This window comes from Chanos chanos, chromosome 16, assembly GCF_902362185.1.
Source record: "Chanos chanos chromosome 16, fChaCha1.1, whole genome shotgun sequence".
Lineage (NCBI taxonomy): Eukaryota > Metazoa > Chordata > Actinopteri > Gonorynchiformes > Chanidae > Chanos > Chanos chanos.
Genome location: NC_044510.1, coordinates 16876167 through 16891848, shown reverse-complemented (window position 1 = coordinate 16891848; position 15682 = coordinate 16876167). Strand labels below are relative to the sequence as shown.

At 40.1% G+C, this 15682-nt stretch overlaps 1 protein-coding gene across 1 annotated transcript; it reads right to left on the bottom strand.

Annotated features, from left to right (window-relative positions):
• Nucleotides 1-393: 393 nt before the first annotated feature.
• LOC115829275 (interferon-induced very large GTPase 1-like) lies at nucleotides 394-15310 on the bottom strand. Its single transcript, XM_030793329.1, has 4 exons — nucleotides 14821-15310; nucleotides 12807-13529; nucleotides 1895-5165; nucleotides 394-1789 (listed from the first exon to the last, which is right to left on the bottom strand). Exons 1-4 carry the CDS (start codon nucleotides 15308-15310, stop codon nucleotides 394-396), a joined length of 5880 nt encoding a protein of 1959 aa, XP_030649189.1.
• Between the last annotated feature and the right edge of the window lie 372 nt (nucleotides 15311-15682).

Sequence of the window (15682 nt, the reverse complement as noted above, 5' to 3'; positions counted from 1 at the left end):
AAGAATTCAGCTGACATCAGTACAAGGAAGCAATTACTCATGAAAAAACTGGAGAGTAAAAATGCAAAAATACCCCATCCCCCCTTGGATAAAAAAGAAAAAAAAAACTATCATGCATATGGAGAAAGTTATGTTCCTCAATAATCTCTATGAAGTTGAAATTGGCTCAGTAACATTTCAGAGAATTCTCGGCAATGACAAGAGGACATCTAAAATCACACATACAATACCTATAGAACCCCTACAACTAATATCACAGATACATTTGTAATTAGTCTCCATATCCACACCCAGAGCAGTCCTGTGTATTTATAAGCCATCAGAGGATAAAATATAACTCTGATAAATGCTATAGCTGAATACCCAGATTAATCTGAGATTCACCTCAAACCTTTAGATGTATTTGTCCAAACGTTCTATGGCTTCCTCTCTTGTGTAGGTTTTCCATTCATCAGGAATATGTCCCCTTCCCTGAAAATCAAGATTGTAGTGTTCTTCCAGATCGTCCTGAAATCGACAGACAAACCACTTCCAGTACGGCAGCTCAGAGAGGTCAGGGGTGATGCTCCATGTTTCATATTTCCCCCCTGCTCTTCTGTATTCTTTATAAGGGACTGTCTCTTCTGAATCATGTGATGGGTAGAATCTACCCTCACTTGCTACTGAGGTTGTGCAAAAGTCAATTGTAAAATCAGATGTACCTTTGAAATGCCACCCATTTATTCCGTGAGGACGATGGAAAGGGACACTGTGATCTCCAGGATGTCCCTCTATAGTGTTGGTGCAGATGGCTTTACAGAAGGGACACTGCACCCAGCAGCACTGACAGAAGTGTTTGATCAGAATCTCATCAGGTGTCTCCCTGAACATCTCCATTTTGACAGGAGACTCTTTGAAATTCCTCTCTAATTCGTCTATGATTTTATCAAGACCCTCTTTTATCACTTTTTGAAGAAAAGTAAAATCTTTAACATCTTTGAGGTCAACACCAGACTTTTCTGTGAATTTCAGTTCATCCTTCAATCTGTCAGAGAAACTGCTCAGCCACTTATTAGCATCTCCACTGTTGTTTTTCACCTCCTGTGTTGCTGAATGTACTGCATTGATTACACACTGATGTTTGTGTTTCAGAGTACCTATAATCATGTCAAGGACAGTTTGCTTATTGTCTTTGAGAATGTATTTGCTGACCTCTTCTGTAATGAACTGTTTGAAGTATTTCTCTGGGTTGTGAATGTACGTTATGAAACTCTCAAAGTTCTCTTCTGCTGCCAGTGATCTCAGAATATTTTTCTCCAGGTTTGATCTGTTCCCATTAAATGCTGAAGCATTAGACTTCATTTCATCTGCCAAATCAATGGCAGTTTTGTCATAAACTGCCTGTAGGATGGATGGTTCTAGTTTGCTGCAGATAAACTCACCAAACACAGCTGTAGATGTTGCACCCTTGCAAGAGTTCTTAAAGACACTGTAGTATCGGGGTTTCTGATTCTCCAGGTAAGCTCTTGCATCATTTGAATTTTTGAATTCTTTGTGGAGTTGTGTAAATTCTTGAGCTGCGATGTCACACACACAGAGTGAGAGATCCACTGTGAACTCCTTTTTGAACACATATTCTTCTAACCCTGATTCATATTCCTTCACACTCTGTCTGACCGAGTCTGTTATTTCTTGGATGTAACTGTGGTGGTAGCCTAGTCTTGCAATGGGTTTCATTTTTATGTTTCTCTCTGTCTTTTTGATGGCAGCATTGATGAATGCCTTTATAGAGCTTTGATCTTCCATGGATAAAACAGCCCTCTTTGAGGGTTTCTGCTTCTGTTTAAATCCAGGAATAACTGTTAAGAAATTTTGAAATAAATTTCCTTTCTTTGTTTTCTCAGTTGCCTCCTCTGGCTTTTGATCTTCATGTGAAAAGTGTGGGTTGTTCTTGTAAATAATATAGTCAGAATAGTTACCAATGTCAGACAGGTGTTTATAACCCTTCATTTCTGCCCTTTTACACACAAGAGAATTTTCATAACATTCGGGCAGGATTCTTATCACATCCTGCCAAACATTAATATCCTTCACTGAGGGTGTGTCTTTGGTCAAATCAGTGACCCACTTGCTCCAGACCTCATTAAATTTCTTCCCGAGAACATTCTCATTGTGTTCTTTGTTTTTCAGACTCAGAGCAAGCTCCTTACTCATTTCAAAGAGCCTCTTTTCATACTCTACCTTCTTCTCATTTAACTTCTTACAGGCTTTCTTCTGTTCTATGAGCTCATTTAGTTTTCTTTTGGTTCCTTTCATCAGCTCATCATGAAGCTCACATATTTTGTTTTCAAATCTCCCTCTCCACTGAATCAAAATGTCTTTATCTCCATCTTCCTCAAAGTACTGCTTCACTGATTTGTCCACTTCCTCTTTGGTCTTTCTCATGCCTAACACCAGCTCTTTTTCCTCAACATCGCTCAGTTTTTCATTTTCTATTCTGTTCTGTAGTTTGTTCTCAATACTCAGCATGGCACTCCTGAGACTCCAGGTCCATTTCCCATACTGAGTTTCCAGTTTCCTGTACACTGCAATCTCCTGGGTGTTTTTGAAACTGAAAACAAAATTCTCATTCAGTAATGCATTCCACAGATCACAGATAGTTGTTTTGAACTGTGAGAGTGTCATGCCAGAGGATTTTGAACTTTGGGATAAAATGTGTCTCTTTAGCTCCTGAATGTTTTCACTGTATGATGGGTTTGGTGGAGCCATGGGTGGGCTGCCCTCCCAGAGCTGAGCAAAGTACTTCACATCTGTCTGTACATCAAAGCCAATGACATCACTGAAACATGTGGCATTACTGTCTTCTTCTTTAGCAGCTAACTGAGTCATCTCATCTAGTTTCTCTTGCAATCGTCTCTTTCCATCCATGTTTTTCTCTCCAGCTCTAATGTCTCCAACATTCTGATGGACAAACACACAGCTGGGAGACAGTCTGACCTTCTTCATCCTCAGGAAGGCCTGAACAACAATCTGAAGGATGTCTTGCATATCAGCAGGGTTCTCTCCAAAGATATTGATCAATGTCATGTTTCCAAGGCCAACAACAAATGTTGCCAGTTCATTGTCATGGTGCTGTGTGGATCTCCCAGCCAGTTCCAGAGCTCTAAGTCCCTCAGTGTCAACAACTAGAATGTAGTCAAATTTCAGTTCTCCCTTCATGTCCTCTGTGACTCTGACCAGCTGCATGAAAGCTCCTCTGGTGCACCTGCCAGCACTGACTGCAAACTGGAGTCCAAACATGGCATTCAACATTGTGGATTTCCCAGTGCTCTGTACACCCAAAACTGAGAGCACAAAGACTCTCTGGTCTCCCAGTCTCTTGATGACCTCATCTAGAACAGCAGTGACCCAGATTAAAGGAACATGAGCAGCATCACCATCCATCAGCTCCACTGAGTGTCTAGAGACCATGAGTTCTGCAGCTAAAGCAGGAAGGTAAGATAAGTTTTTATCATTCCTATCTGTTTTTATGTTCTTGTCAGATGCCCAGGCTTCATAGATCTGACCCATTTCTCTGAAGATGTGTTCTAGACCAAATGTTGCAACGTGCAATTTGTCTGATATCTTTTCCAGTTTTGCCTGTTCCGTGGTCAATTTCTCGTCATGGTTCTTTTTCAGTTCCAAGACCTTAGACCACATGCTGTCATACTCATGGTGGAGATCAGAGAGTTTTTCTGTAGTCAAGTCATCCAAAAGGATTCCAAGCCATTTCAGAAAGAGTGTTTTCTCATTTTTGGTCAGTGAACATAAACCTTGAGTAAACAGTCGAATGAGTTCACTGACATTACATTGCCTCTGTATATGTCTTAGCTGCTTCATTTCTGTCTGTATTTTGCTGTTGATCATCTCTGTGTTATATTCCTGAAGTCGATGTAGTTTTTTATTCTTCTGACACCAGTCATGCCACAGTTTACCCTGACAGGGCAGATATTTCTGTTTTATAGAGGACGGATCCTGTCCCTTCAGTAGGTTCAGTATCTGGACTGTATCTTCCTTCCCTCTCTTACATTCCTCGTCTTCTTCATCTACTCTGATCTGTGTATCTCTGGCCATATCCTCCACTTTGAAAGTATGAGGTGTCATTGACAGACACTCTCTGATGGCACTTCCCAGTTCTGCAGACACCTCAGACTGGTTTCTGTCCTTCAGTCCCATTCTGTACTTTCCTGCCTTAATCCTGGTTACAGTGGAGTTGTTTTCACTGAGAAGGCAAATAAGAGGTGTTTGGGAACTGTAGAGCCTCTGTAGTAAAGTCTTTCCCTTTTCATCTAGATCAGGGTAAAGGACAACATTCACCGAGGCCTTTTCTGTCAGAATCTCCAGCTGTTTCTCACATGCTTCTGCATCACCATGGAGATTACAGAATGCAACACACTCAGTAAAATGGTCCGTGTCTTTTCCAGAGGGACAATACCACGCAATCTCAACAACTCCATCCATCAGAAGGCGTGTCTTACTGCTGCCAGGGCAGTGCCTGTGAAAGAATGTGTTGTGTTTTTCATTTATCAGACTGTTCATCAGCTGAGACTTGGATGAAGATACAGACCCAAATCTAAAGAAGAACACCATTGGTGTTTCTGCCTTGCAGATGGATTTGGTGTAGCTGGTTACTTTATCAGATTCATCAGTAGATTGTAGATTGTAAATTGGCTTTTTTTCACTGATGACTTTATCAGAAGTATTTTTTGACCTCCAGCTCTTCTTGACTTGGCGAAATGTCCACAGAGGAAACTCAGTCTGTTGGGTGAAGGGATTGGGCACAAGCAGAGGCAGGGCATACTGACACTGTGACAGTTTAGTCACCATGAACTGCTGGAGGAACCTGTCAGCACAGTGAAACACGGCCATCTGAACATCCATGGGGTGGATATGGGACTGTTCTCTCTTCTTGTCATGTGTCACAACTTTCTCTCTGATCAAGGCATCAAATCCATCATCTTCCTTCTCCTCATACTCATTCTTGGTGCATAGTTTTGTTAGATCTATCTGACTGTTTTTTTCTCTAGTGACTGCGTATTTTGCCCTGTAGTCCATTGTCAGCAGTTTTTGTAGGAATATGTGAACCAGTTCTGTCTCTGCCTGTGGCTCCTTTAACAACAGTGAGAAACTATTTATTGCCAGAACATCTGCAGTGGTCAGTTTACGTTGAAGATGTCTCTTAAGATTGAGTCTGTTCATGAGATCCTGTATCTGTGGTCCCTCTTTTCTTTCCTTTGATATCTTCACTTGAAATCCTGGCCCTTGCTCTTGACCCTGTGATAGTATTCCATATTAAATGATTAAAAGGTAACAAAAAGAAAACAGTAAGAAAACGTCTGACATGAATACAGACAGTATCTAATATTCAGTATCAAACTACTGGAGTGTTTGCATTGTGGCTGTGGTTAATTTCATAGAATCAAATTAATCATACCATAAGAAACTAATTTCATTTGAAACTTCAATAAGGCTGATAAAAAAATTATACTATTTAATGTGTGTCTAATGTTCCTCTTTCAATCTGACTTTTATGCAATAAGTTAGACGAACATACCTCATCTTCAGTGTTCTTTAGACTCAACTTTATTGTGTTGTTCAAGGTTTTTGGTCTTTCATAATCACATTTTGCTTGAATATCCTTAGTAGTGACTTCTTTCTTGTCCTCAATGGGTTGATCTGAGATTCCCGAAGAATCAGTTCCATTTTTGGAAAGCACACAAATTATTTATTTTGCATTTCTTTAAAATCCTTTTGTCATGGAAAAAAATGGCAGGTCAGTGTTTGAAAAAATAAATAGATAAATAATTTCCTATCCTTAATTAATTAATTACTTCATATCCTCAACCCAGATCCTAATCTAAGCCATTAGTGACAGTTTTAGTTTAATTTAACACATTTAAGTCATTTTTTAAAACAAAATGAATCTTAGTGGCCATGCTGAAAAAAAAAAATGAAAATTGAGAAAAGAAGAATTTGCCGACTGTAGTGGAGATGACGAGCCTGCAACTACGCCAAAAATATTTGTCACACCAAAACAAATCAAATATTGCTGTATGTGATTGGAACAATACTTCTGTTCTATTACTTAAGGCCTATACATATTCTTACCTGTTATATTGTTGGCCTGCTGAACAGAATGTGTTATTTTTGCCTGTTTCTTTTGTCCATTCTCATCAGTTTGGGACTCAGCTTGTGAACTTGTGTTGTCTTTCTGAGTTTTGCCCTCACTTTTATCTTCAATCTCCACTGTGGTCTTACAAAATAACAAGTGACAGAAAATGGATCTTGAACACTGATGAGCATAAATCAATATGTTTTTAATTTCTTGGTATGACATGTTATAATATTTGCCATGAGAGACTCATTGCTCCTCAGTGAATGTTAGGATATCATGAAGTATAGATAACAGGTAATAGATAATGCCTGCCTACCCCCTTCTCAGTGATATTTGCATCGTCCATCACTAATGTCCCATCCTTTGTGTTGCACAAAAGTTTCTTTTTGCCTGAACTGAATTTGCGCTGATAATCCTTACTTTTGGCTTCTTCCTCCAGGTTTTTTGATTGATGTGAACCTATAGCCAGAATATTTCCAATATTAACAGACATATTGTAGCATTAATAGACATACTGCAATGACACACAGAGGTTCTGTGTTTCTTTACAATATCTTTTGGAATTATCTTTAACAGTTACACACTATATCTGTTTAACCAATCAACTATTTTATTCACTTCATTATTTTTACGTGTTTTTCATACTTGAAAATAACAACCAAACAGGCCTCCTGTCATCAGTTTCTGTAGAGGGTTTGAATAACGTTATTTGAGTAATGATTTTTACTCAGAGTAGTTATCAAAGACATATAACAGCAGACAGACTCTAAATCTGAGACCGTTAATATATTGTCTCCAATTCAACGCTGTCCCAAATTGGAGAGGAGACTGGATGCATGGACAGGTTACCCGCTTTTATTTAACATTTAAAAACAAATACTATCTTTAAAAAATATATTCCAAACCTTATTAAAAATATATTTAATCTTATTAAAAATACATTTACTTTTTACTTTAATTAACCTTGAAATACTTATCATCACTGATGTCAAATTTGGATACATATTTTATACTTTACACGCTGGCTGTTTATTGGCAATTATTATCTGTGAAGTGTGATAACTGATTCTGAAAACGCTGTGTAAGAAAACGAGGTGAGGAAGTGATTGACATATTCAATTAACAAATCTTACAAATCTAGTCATAAAACTATTATTCTATACATATGCAGGATCCATGTGCAGAACACTTTATTAAACACATTCCAGAAAACCTGGCTACTTAAATAGTCCAAAGTTTGGTGCACAGCAAACAACGTTATACAGGATAGACAAACTCATAAACAGTAGTACAGAAACTAGGACAAAACGCAAATCAACTCAGATGTCGGAAGCTGGGAAATTTTGACGACTAAACTGGCACTGGAGGAATGGAGACACCGGCTTGAAGGGGTTTAGGACCATGATCAGGAACTGTTCAAAGGATGTGGAGCATATCCAATCAGCAAAAAGACTGAATCTATGCCATGGGGTCTATTTTGAACACATTTCAATTTTAGTGTTTCTTACCAGGGTGGCACGGTGGCGCAGTGGGTAGCACTGTAGCCAAACAACAAGAAGGTCTCAGGTTCCAGGGTCCTTTCTGTGTGGAGTTTGCATGTTTTCCCCGTGTCTGCGTGGGTTTCCTCCGGGAGCTCCGGTTTCTTCCCACAGTCAAAAGACATGAAGCTCTAACAGTACTTTTCCCTGCAAAAAAATGTAAGTTAAATGCCAGGCTGACAGAAGATTGCTGAGCTGGAGGAGTGCTTCCAGATTGTTATGAGCTCAGTAACCTGGAAACATTTAGTCATTCTCTCTTGCTCCAGGAGCTTCTATCGCAGCAGACACTAGGAACCACCCCATCCTAATTTCCGTAGTAGAGCCCTAACGGCAGCAGGGATCTCAGCAGCTTAGTCATAAACCAAAACCACTGTTCATCTTTGTGAGTCATAGAGTTTTGCTTGAACTGATGCTTAGTTTTGGTCACCTCATATGACCGGTTGTCCACTCAGTTTGTAATTTTTGACCACCTCAGGTTCAAGGAGTCAGCTTAATGTGACTGCATTGCAATGCCATATTCCCAAGTCAAAGACTACTCTATAGTCACAGGCTCACATATGACCACCTCTGCACATGAGAAGAGACCATGTTAGGCACTGCGTGATGCCATACAGCAAAGCATCATAAGACAAGTTCTCTTTCAGTAGAGTAGTGGATAAATTCATAGCAGTGTTCAGCAGTTCTTTTGACTTGTCAAATGCTCTCTGGTGATGCTCATCTCCTGTTCATCTCTTTCCTGAGGAGCTAGTGAAAGTATGGAGAGAAATTAGATTATAAAGTGATCAGTCAGGTAAACTGAGGTCTGATTGGCCAAATGTAAGGGAGATGGCATATTTATACCTGAAGTGGTTCAAAGATAAAAGAAAAGCTATTTTAGATGTAAATCTCACGTCTATATACATTGGGTCACTCATCAGGACCTGTGTTCCATCCCGCCTGCTATCATCTGGTCTGCTGACTCCCCTATAACCTTCAAGCAGTGCCTAAAGATTCACCTTTTTCATGAACCTTACCTTCACTGCGACAAAGTAACCCACCCCTCTATATTTGACCCCCACCTGCTGTCTTGATAGCTCAAATGTCCTAATGCATTTCTTATTTTTCTGTGATTGATATTTCCTTATAAATACTGTAAATCTATGCTAATGCTTATACTGTCAGATTGCTTCTCCTTCAGACCAGGATCCTAGTAAGACTTTGCTTAAATTGCTTCAGTAGCCGCGATTTCTGGTTTCTCTCTTGTCTCTGTTGCATGTTATTTGCCTGAGTAGCTGCGATTTCTGTTTGCCCTGTTTACTCTGTTGTCATTCACCGTATATAACTTCATGCTAAATTCTTCTATAACATGTAGTCTGAAGTCATTTTGTGTTAATGGAAATCTTTCCTTTATCTTGTCCTTGTCCTTCTACAAAGGGAACAGTTTGTTTCTTACTCTTCACTTACGTTATTATTCTATGAATGTACCTACCTCTGGCTTTCTTCCACTTCTTCATCCCTTCAGAATATTCTGTCTCTTCAGAAGAACTCCTTTCTGCCTGTCTTTTCTGTCTGGGTGTGTTCCCTCTCTCCATCATCTGCTCTCTCTTCTCTATAAAATGAAAGACTTTGACTTGTTTTATTTAGGATTAGCATTAATATTAGTATTAGAATCAATATTAGTAACAGTAGGAATTTATCCGAGGGTGCTGAAATCCCTCTGAGCAATGCACCTAATCCCAACATTACTCTTTTGAGTGACCTTTGATATAAACAGAAATTATTTGATTATTTGATACCATGCTCTTCACATTAATATGAGGAATTATCAACAACATATAGCTAACAACACAGAACAACACAGAGATTCTAATAGAGCGTGTAGAGTTATATAAAACATGCTGAAAGCATTATTTTATCAAATGTGGTGTGCTGTTGCCTATGGTGCCACAAACTGGAGGGAGCAGCACACCCACACATTGGGAAAAGGAAATGGCTGATTAATCTGACGCCCCAGCTAGTTTTCAATCCCATTCAGATAGTTATCTGACAAGCCCATTATACTTAGACAAACTAATGCTCGCACTACACTACACATCAGTTTTGTCCTGTCTGTGGTGCCTGGTCAGCCTGGGAGTCTGTCTGTGAGAGCAGTGTGAGAGTGATAGTGGCACTGCTCTGAGAGACAGACAGACCACATGTGCAAGTCTATTATCCCCCACTCCAAGGGCAGTTCAAATCTTATTGTCTGGATGCAACACATATTTTTTTCAGACATTTTAGCGGCATTTACAGCCCCCCCTCTCTCTCTCTCTCTCTCTCGCTCTCTCTCTCTCTCAACAGCATTCTAAACCTGGAAGTGCGTGTCTGTTGAATTTGTGGTAAATATCTAATTTACCTTTTACGTTACTGGCAGTGCTATGTGAAATGAGAAGTATGCAAAGGAAGTACAGAGCAGCAACTTCCTTGATCTCAAAAGACGTGTATGTCAGAGAGGGTGTGATACTGCACGCAAATTTAACACCCTCTGCCACCTTAGCGGACATCTCTGAAATTTTTCTCTAAAGAGAACAAAGGTTTCTGGGAGAACTGTTTTTTTGAAAAAATGCATCCTTACACCATTTTGTGGCAGGTTATATTTTGAAACTCACTCCTACTGAGGTAGGTAACAGCTAATAAAAGTGAGTGAAGAATAAGACTTAGACTCCCCTTACTTTGGGTCTCTCCTGCCGTGCTTTTGAGCTAAACAGGTGGGCCTATTTTAGTGTTAAAGCTAAGGTTTTTAAGTTATTTCATTGCTTTGTTTTCTATTTGTTTAGTGTTTATTTTGTAGGGAACCTGTAGTGCAACTGGTAACATAAGGTGTTGTAGTGAGAGAGTAATTTTTGAGAAATCTATTAATGACATGTCCTAAGTTTCAATAATGTTTCTTTTCTAGTTTTATGTTTATGATTCTTAACTGATAGAATATTGACAAAGGTTGGACAAAAGTTTAAACATTGATGTCTATTTTTTTTTCTACATGTAACTGACTTTTTTTTACAGTTCTCTAGTGAAAGGCCCTGTGAGCTGTATGGTCACTAGTAATTTCTTAAAAGGGAGGCTACTTTAACATATGTTAAACTGGATGAGAGAGTTTTAGCATATGTTAAATTGGGTGACTCTGTAGAGCTGAAATTAGCAGTGATTTGTCTCATTTAATGGTGTAGTACTGTAGTACTGCTAGGTAATTTTCTTTCTTTCTTTCTTTCTTTCTTTCTTGGTGAGTCACAGAACGGGGGGGTGTTGGAGCCTATCCCAGCACTCATAGGGCGAAAGGCGGGGAAACACCCTGGACAGGTCACCAGTCCATTGCAGGGCAGTCACACACAGACAAACACACATTCATACCTAAGGGCAATTTAGTGTCTCCAATTCACCTAACCTGCATGTCTTTGGTCTGTGGGAGGAAACCGGAGCTCCCAGAGGGGACCCACACAGACACGGGGAGAACATGCAAACTCCACACAGAAAGGACCCTGGCCGCCCGGCCGGGAATCAAACCCGAGACCTTCTTGCTGTGAGGCGACAGCGCTACCCACTGCGCCATTTTGATAGAGAACAGTCCAAAGTAAACCTACTTTTGCTAACCCTAGATAGCTAACTCTCCTAGATTGTTGATTCTATCACCACCAAATTTGGTACATCTTATCTAGAGAGGGCCAAAAGTTATTCAAAGAATTTTCCTAGGGCAAATGATACGGCCACTGTAGTCCAATGAAATTCCATGGCAAAGACACCAAAACAGGAAGTGAGCCATAGGTCAGCAGTGCTTGGTTGGAGTCATGCCAAACTTGGTATACTTTATTTGTCACAACCTGCACCTCCATTTTGGACTTCTAGTTTGGCATGTCTTTGTGCACCTGTTCTCTGTCTGTCTCCGCCCCCCACCTGTTCCCGTTTGTCTAATTATTAACCTTGTTAGTTTTACCCAATCTTGTATTGCCCTGTTTAGTTTCCCTCTGTATTTAAGTCCTAGTGTTTGCCTTGTCTATCGTTGCTTGTGTTTTAGAGCACACTGTTACGCTGCACCTTTTTGTTATTGGTTTTTTGTTCCTGTTCCACACCTGTATTTTGATCTTCAGTTCAAGTAAAGTCTTCCGTTTAGTCACCATCATCATTGTGTCTTTGCACATGGGTCCTGAACCACACCACCAGCATGACATTATTATCAGGGGGAATACCGGGTACCTACCAAGTTTCATGAAAGTTGGCCACACAGAGGCGCTACACGAGAAACATTTTAAAAAAATGTATTCAAATTCCCATTACTTCAAGACGAAAGCTTGGAGTTACATTCGTCAGCCAGTTTAGACTTTAAGCCAACTTTTGACACTGCAGACGTCATACTCCCCTGGGTCTTTTGCTTACTTGCACGGTGACAGAGGAAAACAAAGAAAGGGAAGCATGCTGTGGTTCTGCGTAGAAACCGACAGAGAAACTACAAACCTCCTTTGCCCAGCATTCTGCTAGCTAATGTACAGTAGCTGGACAACAAGCTAGACGAATTGCATGTACGAATTAAACACGAAAGGGACATTAGGAACTGCTGCGTTCTGGCATTCACTGAGACGTGGATGGAGCCCAGCGCGCCCAACTGTGCTGTTACTCCGGTGAGTTTCCAGTGGCGGTTATCTTTTTAAGATTGTCTTTCAGGTCCACCCTCCTCTGAAAATTATGGCATTCATTTCACATGCAGCTGGCCAATCTGCCTTTTAAAGCATGTAGTTCCATAGTTTCCTTGCCACAGCAACTGATTTTAGAAATACTGCAGTCGTTATGTTTAACATTACTGAAAACAGTTTCCCTGCAGGACTTTTCTGAGAACAGTTAAACATGTGTCTTTACTGGACAAATCTGTCCCAACACTGCTTTGGTTTCTAACTTGCATTAACATGCGTAACCATTTCAGTGTACCTTCTATAACCTGCATCAATGAGATATTTTACAGTCGGTCCTTAAAAACAACTTTTGCACAAAATAGCCATATTTACCTTTGAGAGGTTGCATTTTTCAAGGGCGGAAGCTAATTTACAGGGTAATAAAATGTGACTATTGACTTGTTTTATTTAGCCAAAGAACTGAGTGTTAGGATATGTTCCACTCTTATCAGAACTTACGCATCTCCATCACGTTTCCAAATAGACCCAGGGACCTCTCAGTCTTACATGGCTCCTCTTCAGGGGAATCTAAAGTTCCACTGATTGTGCCTCTTGAGGGTTCAGCCTCTTGCTGTGAGGGGCTTTCTGGTGCCTCTTCAAAAATCTCACAGCTTAGATGGACGCCTCCGTTCTCCACCACCATCTGGTCTATCCTCTTTAAGAGCTGGGGGACTTGACTCTGATTGAAGCTCTCAATATTGTCAAACATGTGATGCCTCATCTCATAATCCTTAGTGGTGAAATGCAAAAAGTCACCCTCTTTCCTCACATCCCAAGTTTTGGCATGTCTGCGGTTTTTAGCCAGAGATAACACTATGAGGTATTTCATAGCATCATCACTAAATATGTTCATTACACGCGTCATACGTGCACTGTCCTCCTCTGTGAAACTGTCAGGCTGCAGCACCAGTATAAACACATGAGGTCCTGGATCAGACAAGGACACACATTCTCTCACTGCCACTGAGAGCTGATCATGTGAGAGTTGAGGATGAAACAGGTCAGGAGTGTTGATGACTGTGATGGGTCTTCCCTTCACCTGTCCTCTGACTTTCTCACTGTGATGATGAACTGAAACTGGAGGAGATTCAGTCTTGAATGCAAATTTTCCCAGGATGTAGTTTCCCACTCTGTTATTCTCTGATCTGTTCTTCCCCATAAGGATAATTCTCAGCTCAGACACTGAAAATGAGACATATTTGAATTTATAAATGTATTATAACTGCACATTCCGTCCCTAATATTCATCTATGACCTGTGTCCTATTACAGAATTTCATTTCATATCGTTGCTTATTGGTAATAAAGTGCAATTGTATAAACAACTCAGTGGGAGGGCTTTTTATTAGAAACTGTTTAAATTGTGAGCGGATTTCAAGTGCTGTATTCTTATCGACTCAGTGTAGCAGATGGCAATATTTCACTTCTTTGGTACTGGAGCAGTCTATAGATATCCCATCACATCACAGTCTGAATATGGTGTTTCTAATATCAATGAAAATGAAATAGGATCTATAGGATATAATCATGTATTCTTGGCAGTGGAAACAAGACATGTGTTGTATTGTTTAGTGTTTTTCAGGAACTGTGTGTCATCTTAATGCACACACTTATTACCATAACAAACTGAGCAGTGGATGGAAGTCTGTAACATAGGCTGACCAGGGAGACGTGTTTTATAACTTTTCTGTAAGCCAAGGAAATTCCTAGTGTGTGGTGTGTGCAAATGTGAACATCAGAAAGGGAGGTGCTGTGTTTGAGAGTCTGGATGTCAGGCCTCTGTCCAGTCAGAGCCCAGTTTGACCTGATTGTTCAATTACCTTGTTAGCTAATAGGTGTTTGCACTTGACTTCAGTTTGTTTCCAGTAATATAAATAAATTAGACATATGCATTGAAATGTGTATAGCAAAAAGTAGCATGCTTGCTTGCAGGCAAGAAACAGTTGAGGAGCCAGTCAGCAACACTTTTGTAAGCTAATGGGATCTAGACAGAACTATTTGTATTAGTAGAGCTGAATAAATGACAAATGATAGGGAGTACTGATATACTGTATGTCAGCACAACTGCATTCATCTTCAGTGCTAGCACGTACAACCTAATCTCAGATGTGACATGTTTCTTGTTGGTGGGAATTTCAAAGTTCTTACTCTCCCAGCAGTCAGTCAGACTGTAGTGTGGCACCAATTTTGAGTAGCCTCATGAATCTGCTCAAACTACGGTCTATATGAACAACATCTGTATCTGTCAGTGGGTGTTTGTTAAAGCCAAAAGGTTTTTTCCCTTCCCACCATTGCCTGAGGCTTGCTCAGTTAGGGTCTCTACTGTGTTGTAAAGCTGCTTTGTGAAAATGGCTATGATATAAAAAACTAGTATCACAAAAAATAGGAACACTTTTTTTCTAACTGTTTGCAGGTAAGCTCATCCGGAAATGATTGGATGGCTCTAGAAATTTTAAAGAACATCACAAAAATACCTGTGTATGTACTCTGAAGTCCGCTTCGATTAAGGACCTTGGAGTCCCCTTTCAATTTTTCTTCCTTTTTAAGTTCTGAAAAGGAAGGAAGTTCAGCAGACTGGCAGCGCTCTTTGTTTTCAGACACCAGTCTGCCAATCTTCTCCAGCAGTGTTCTCATCTCTGATTGGTTTTTCATGCTCTTATTACAGGTGTGATACCTGCCACCACATTTCTGAACTATCTGCTCCAGAACACTGTTTTTCTTCAGATCATCTATGATTGAGTCACACTGATCTTCAGTCTCATAGGTGAAGAGGATCATCACAAAGTCCAGAGACCTTTCACCAAATGTTCTCTGTAGCCAGTCCAGGCCCATCTTATCTTCATCTGTGAGCAGGCCCAGAGGTAGGACATAGAGGAAGACGTGGATTTTGTTTTCACTTATCACCTGACCTAAGAGGCTGCCCAGTGAATCTTGGTGAAGGTCAGTGTAATGCAAACCAAGCATATTAAATATAGAGACATGGCGTCCAAAAACGTTTCTTGATCTTGGGACAAGATTTGAGATGTCAGAGTGTTGTTGATGGAAATGTGCAGGGTCCAGCAGTAAATTTCCATCTCTGACCTGAAGAGCATCAGAGTTTCCAATCAGTGCTACAGTCAGGTCATGGTCTGAGAAATGTAAACAATATAGAAACATATTCAAGCAAATAACTTTAAGGAGGACTTCAACTCATATAACTCATGAGTATTTTCAAGTGATGTTGAATGAGCTTACCAATGTTGTTACGGGGTGGAACACTTCTTTTCACTTGTCTGGCATTTTGAGCCTGTTTTTTTAAATTGCTTCTGCCCTCTTGGACTAATTTAGTTCCCTTGA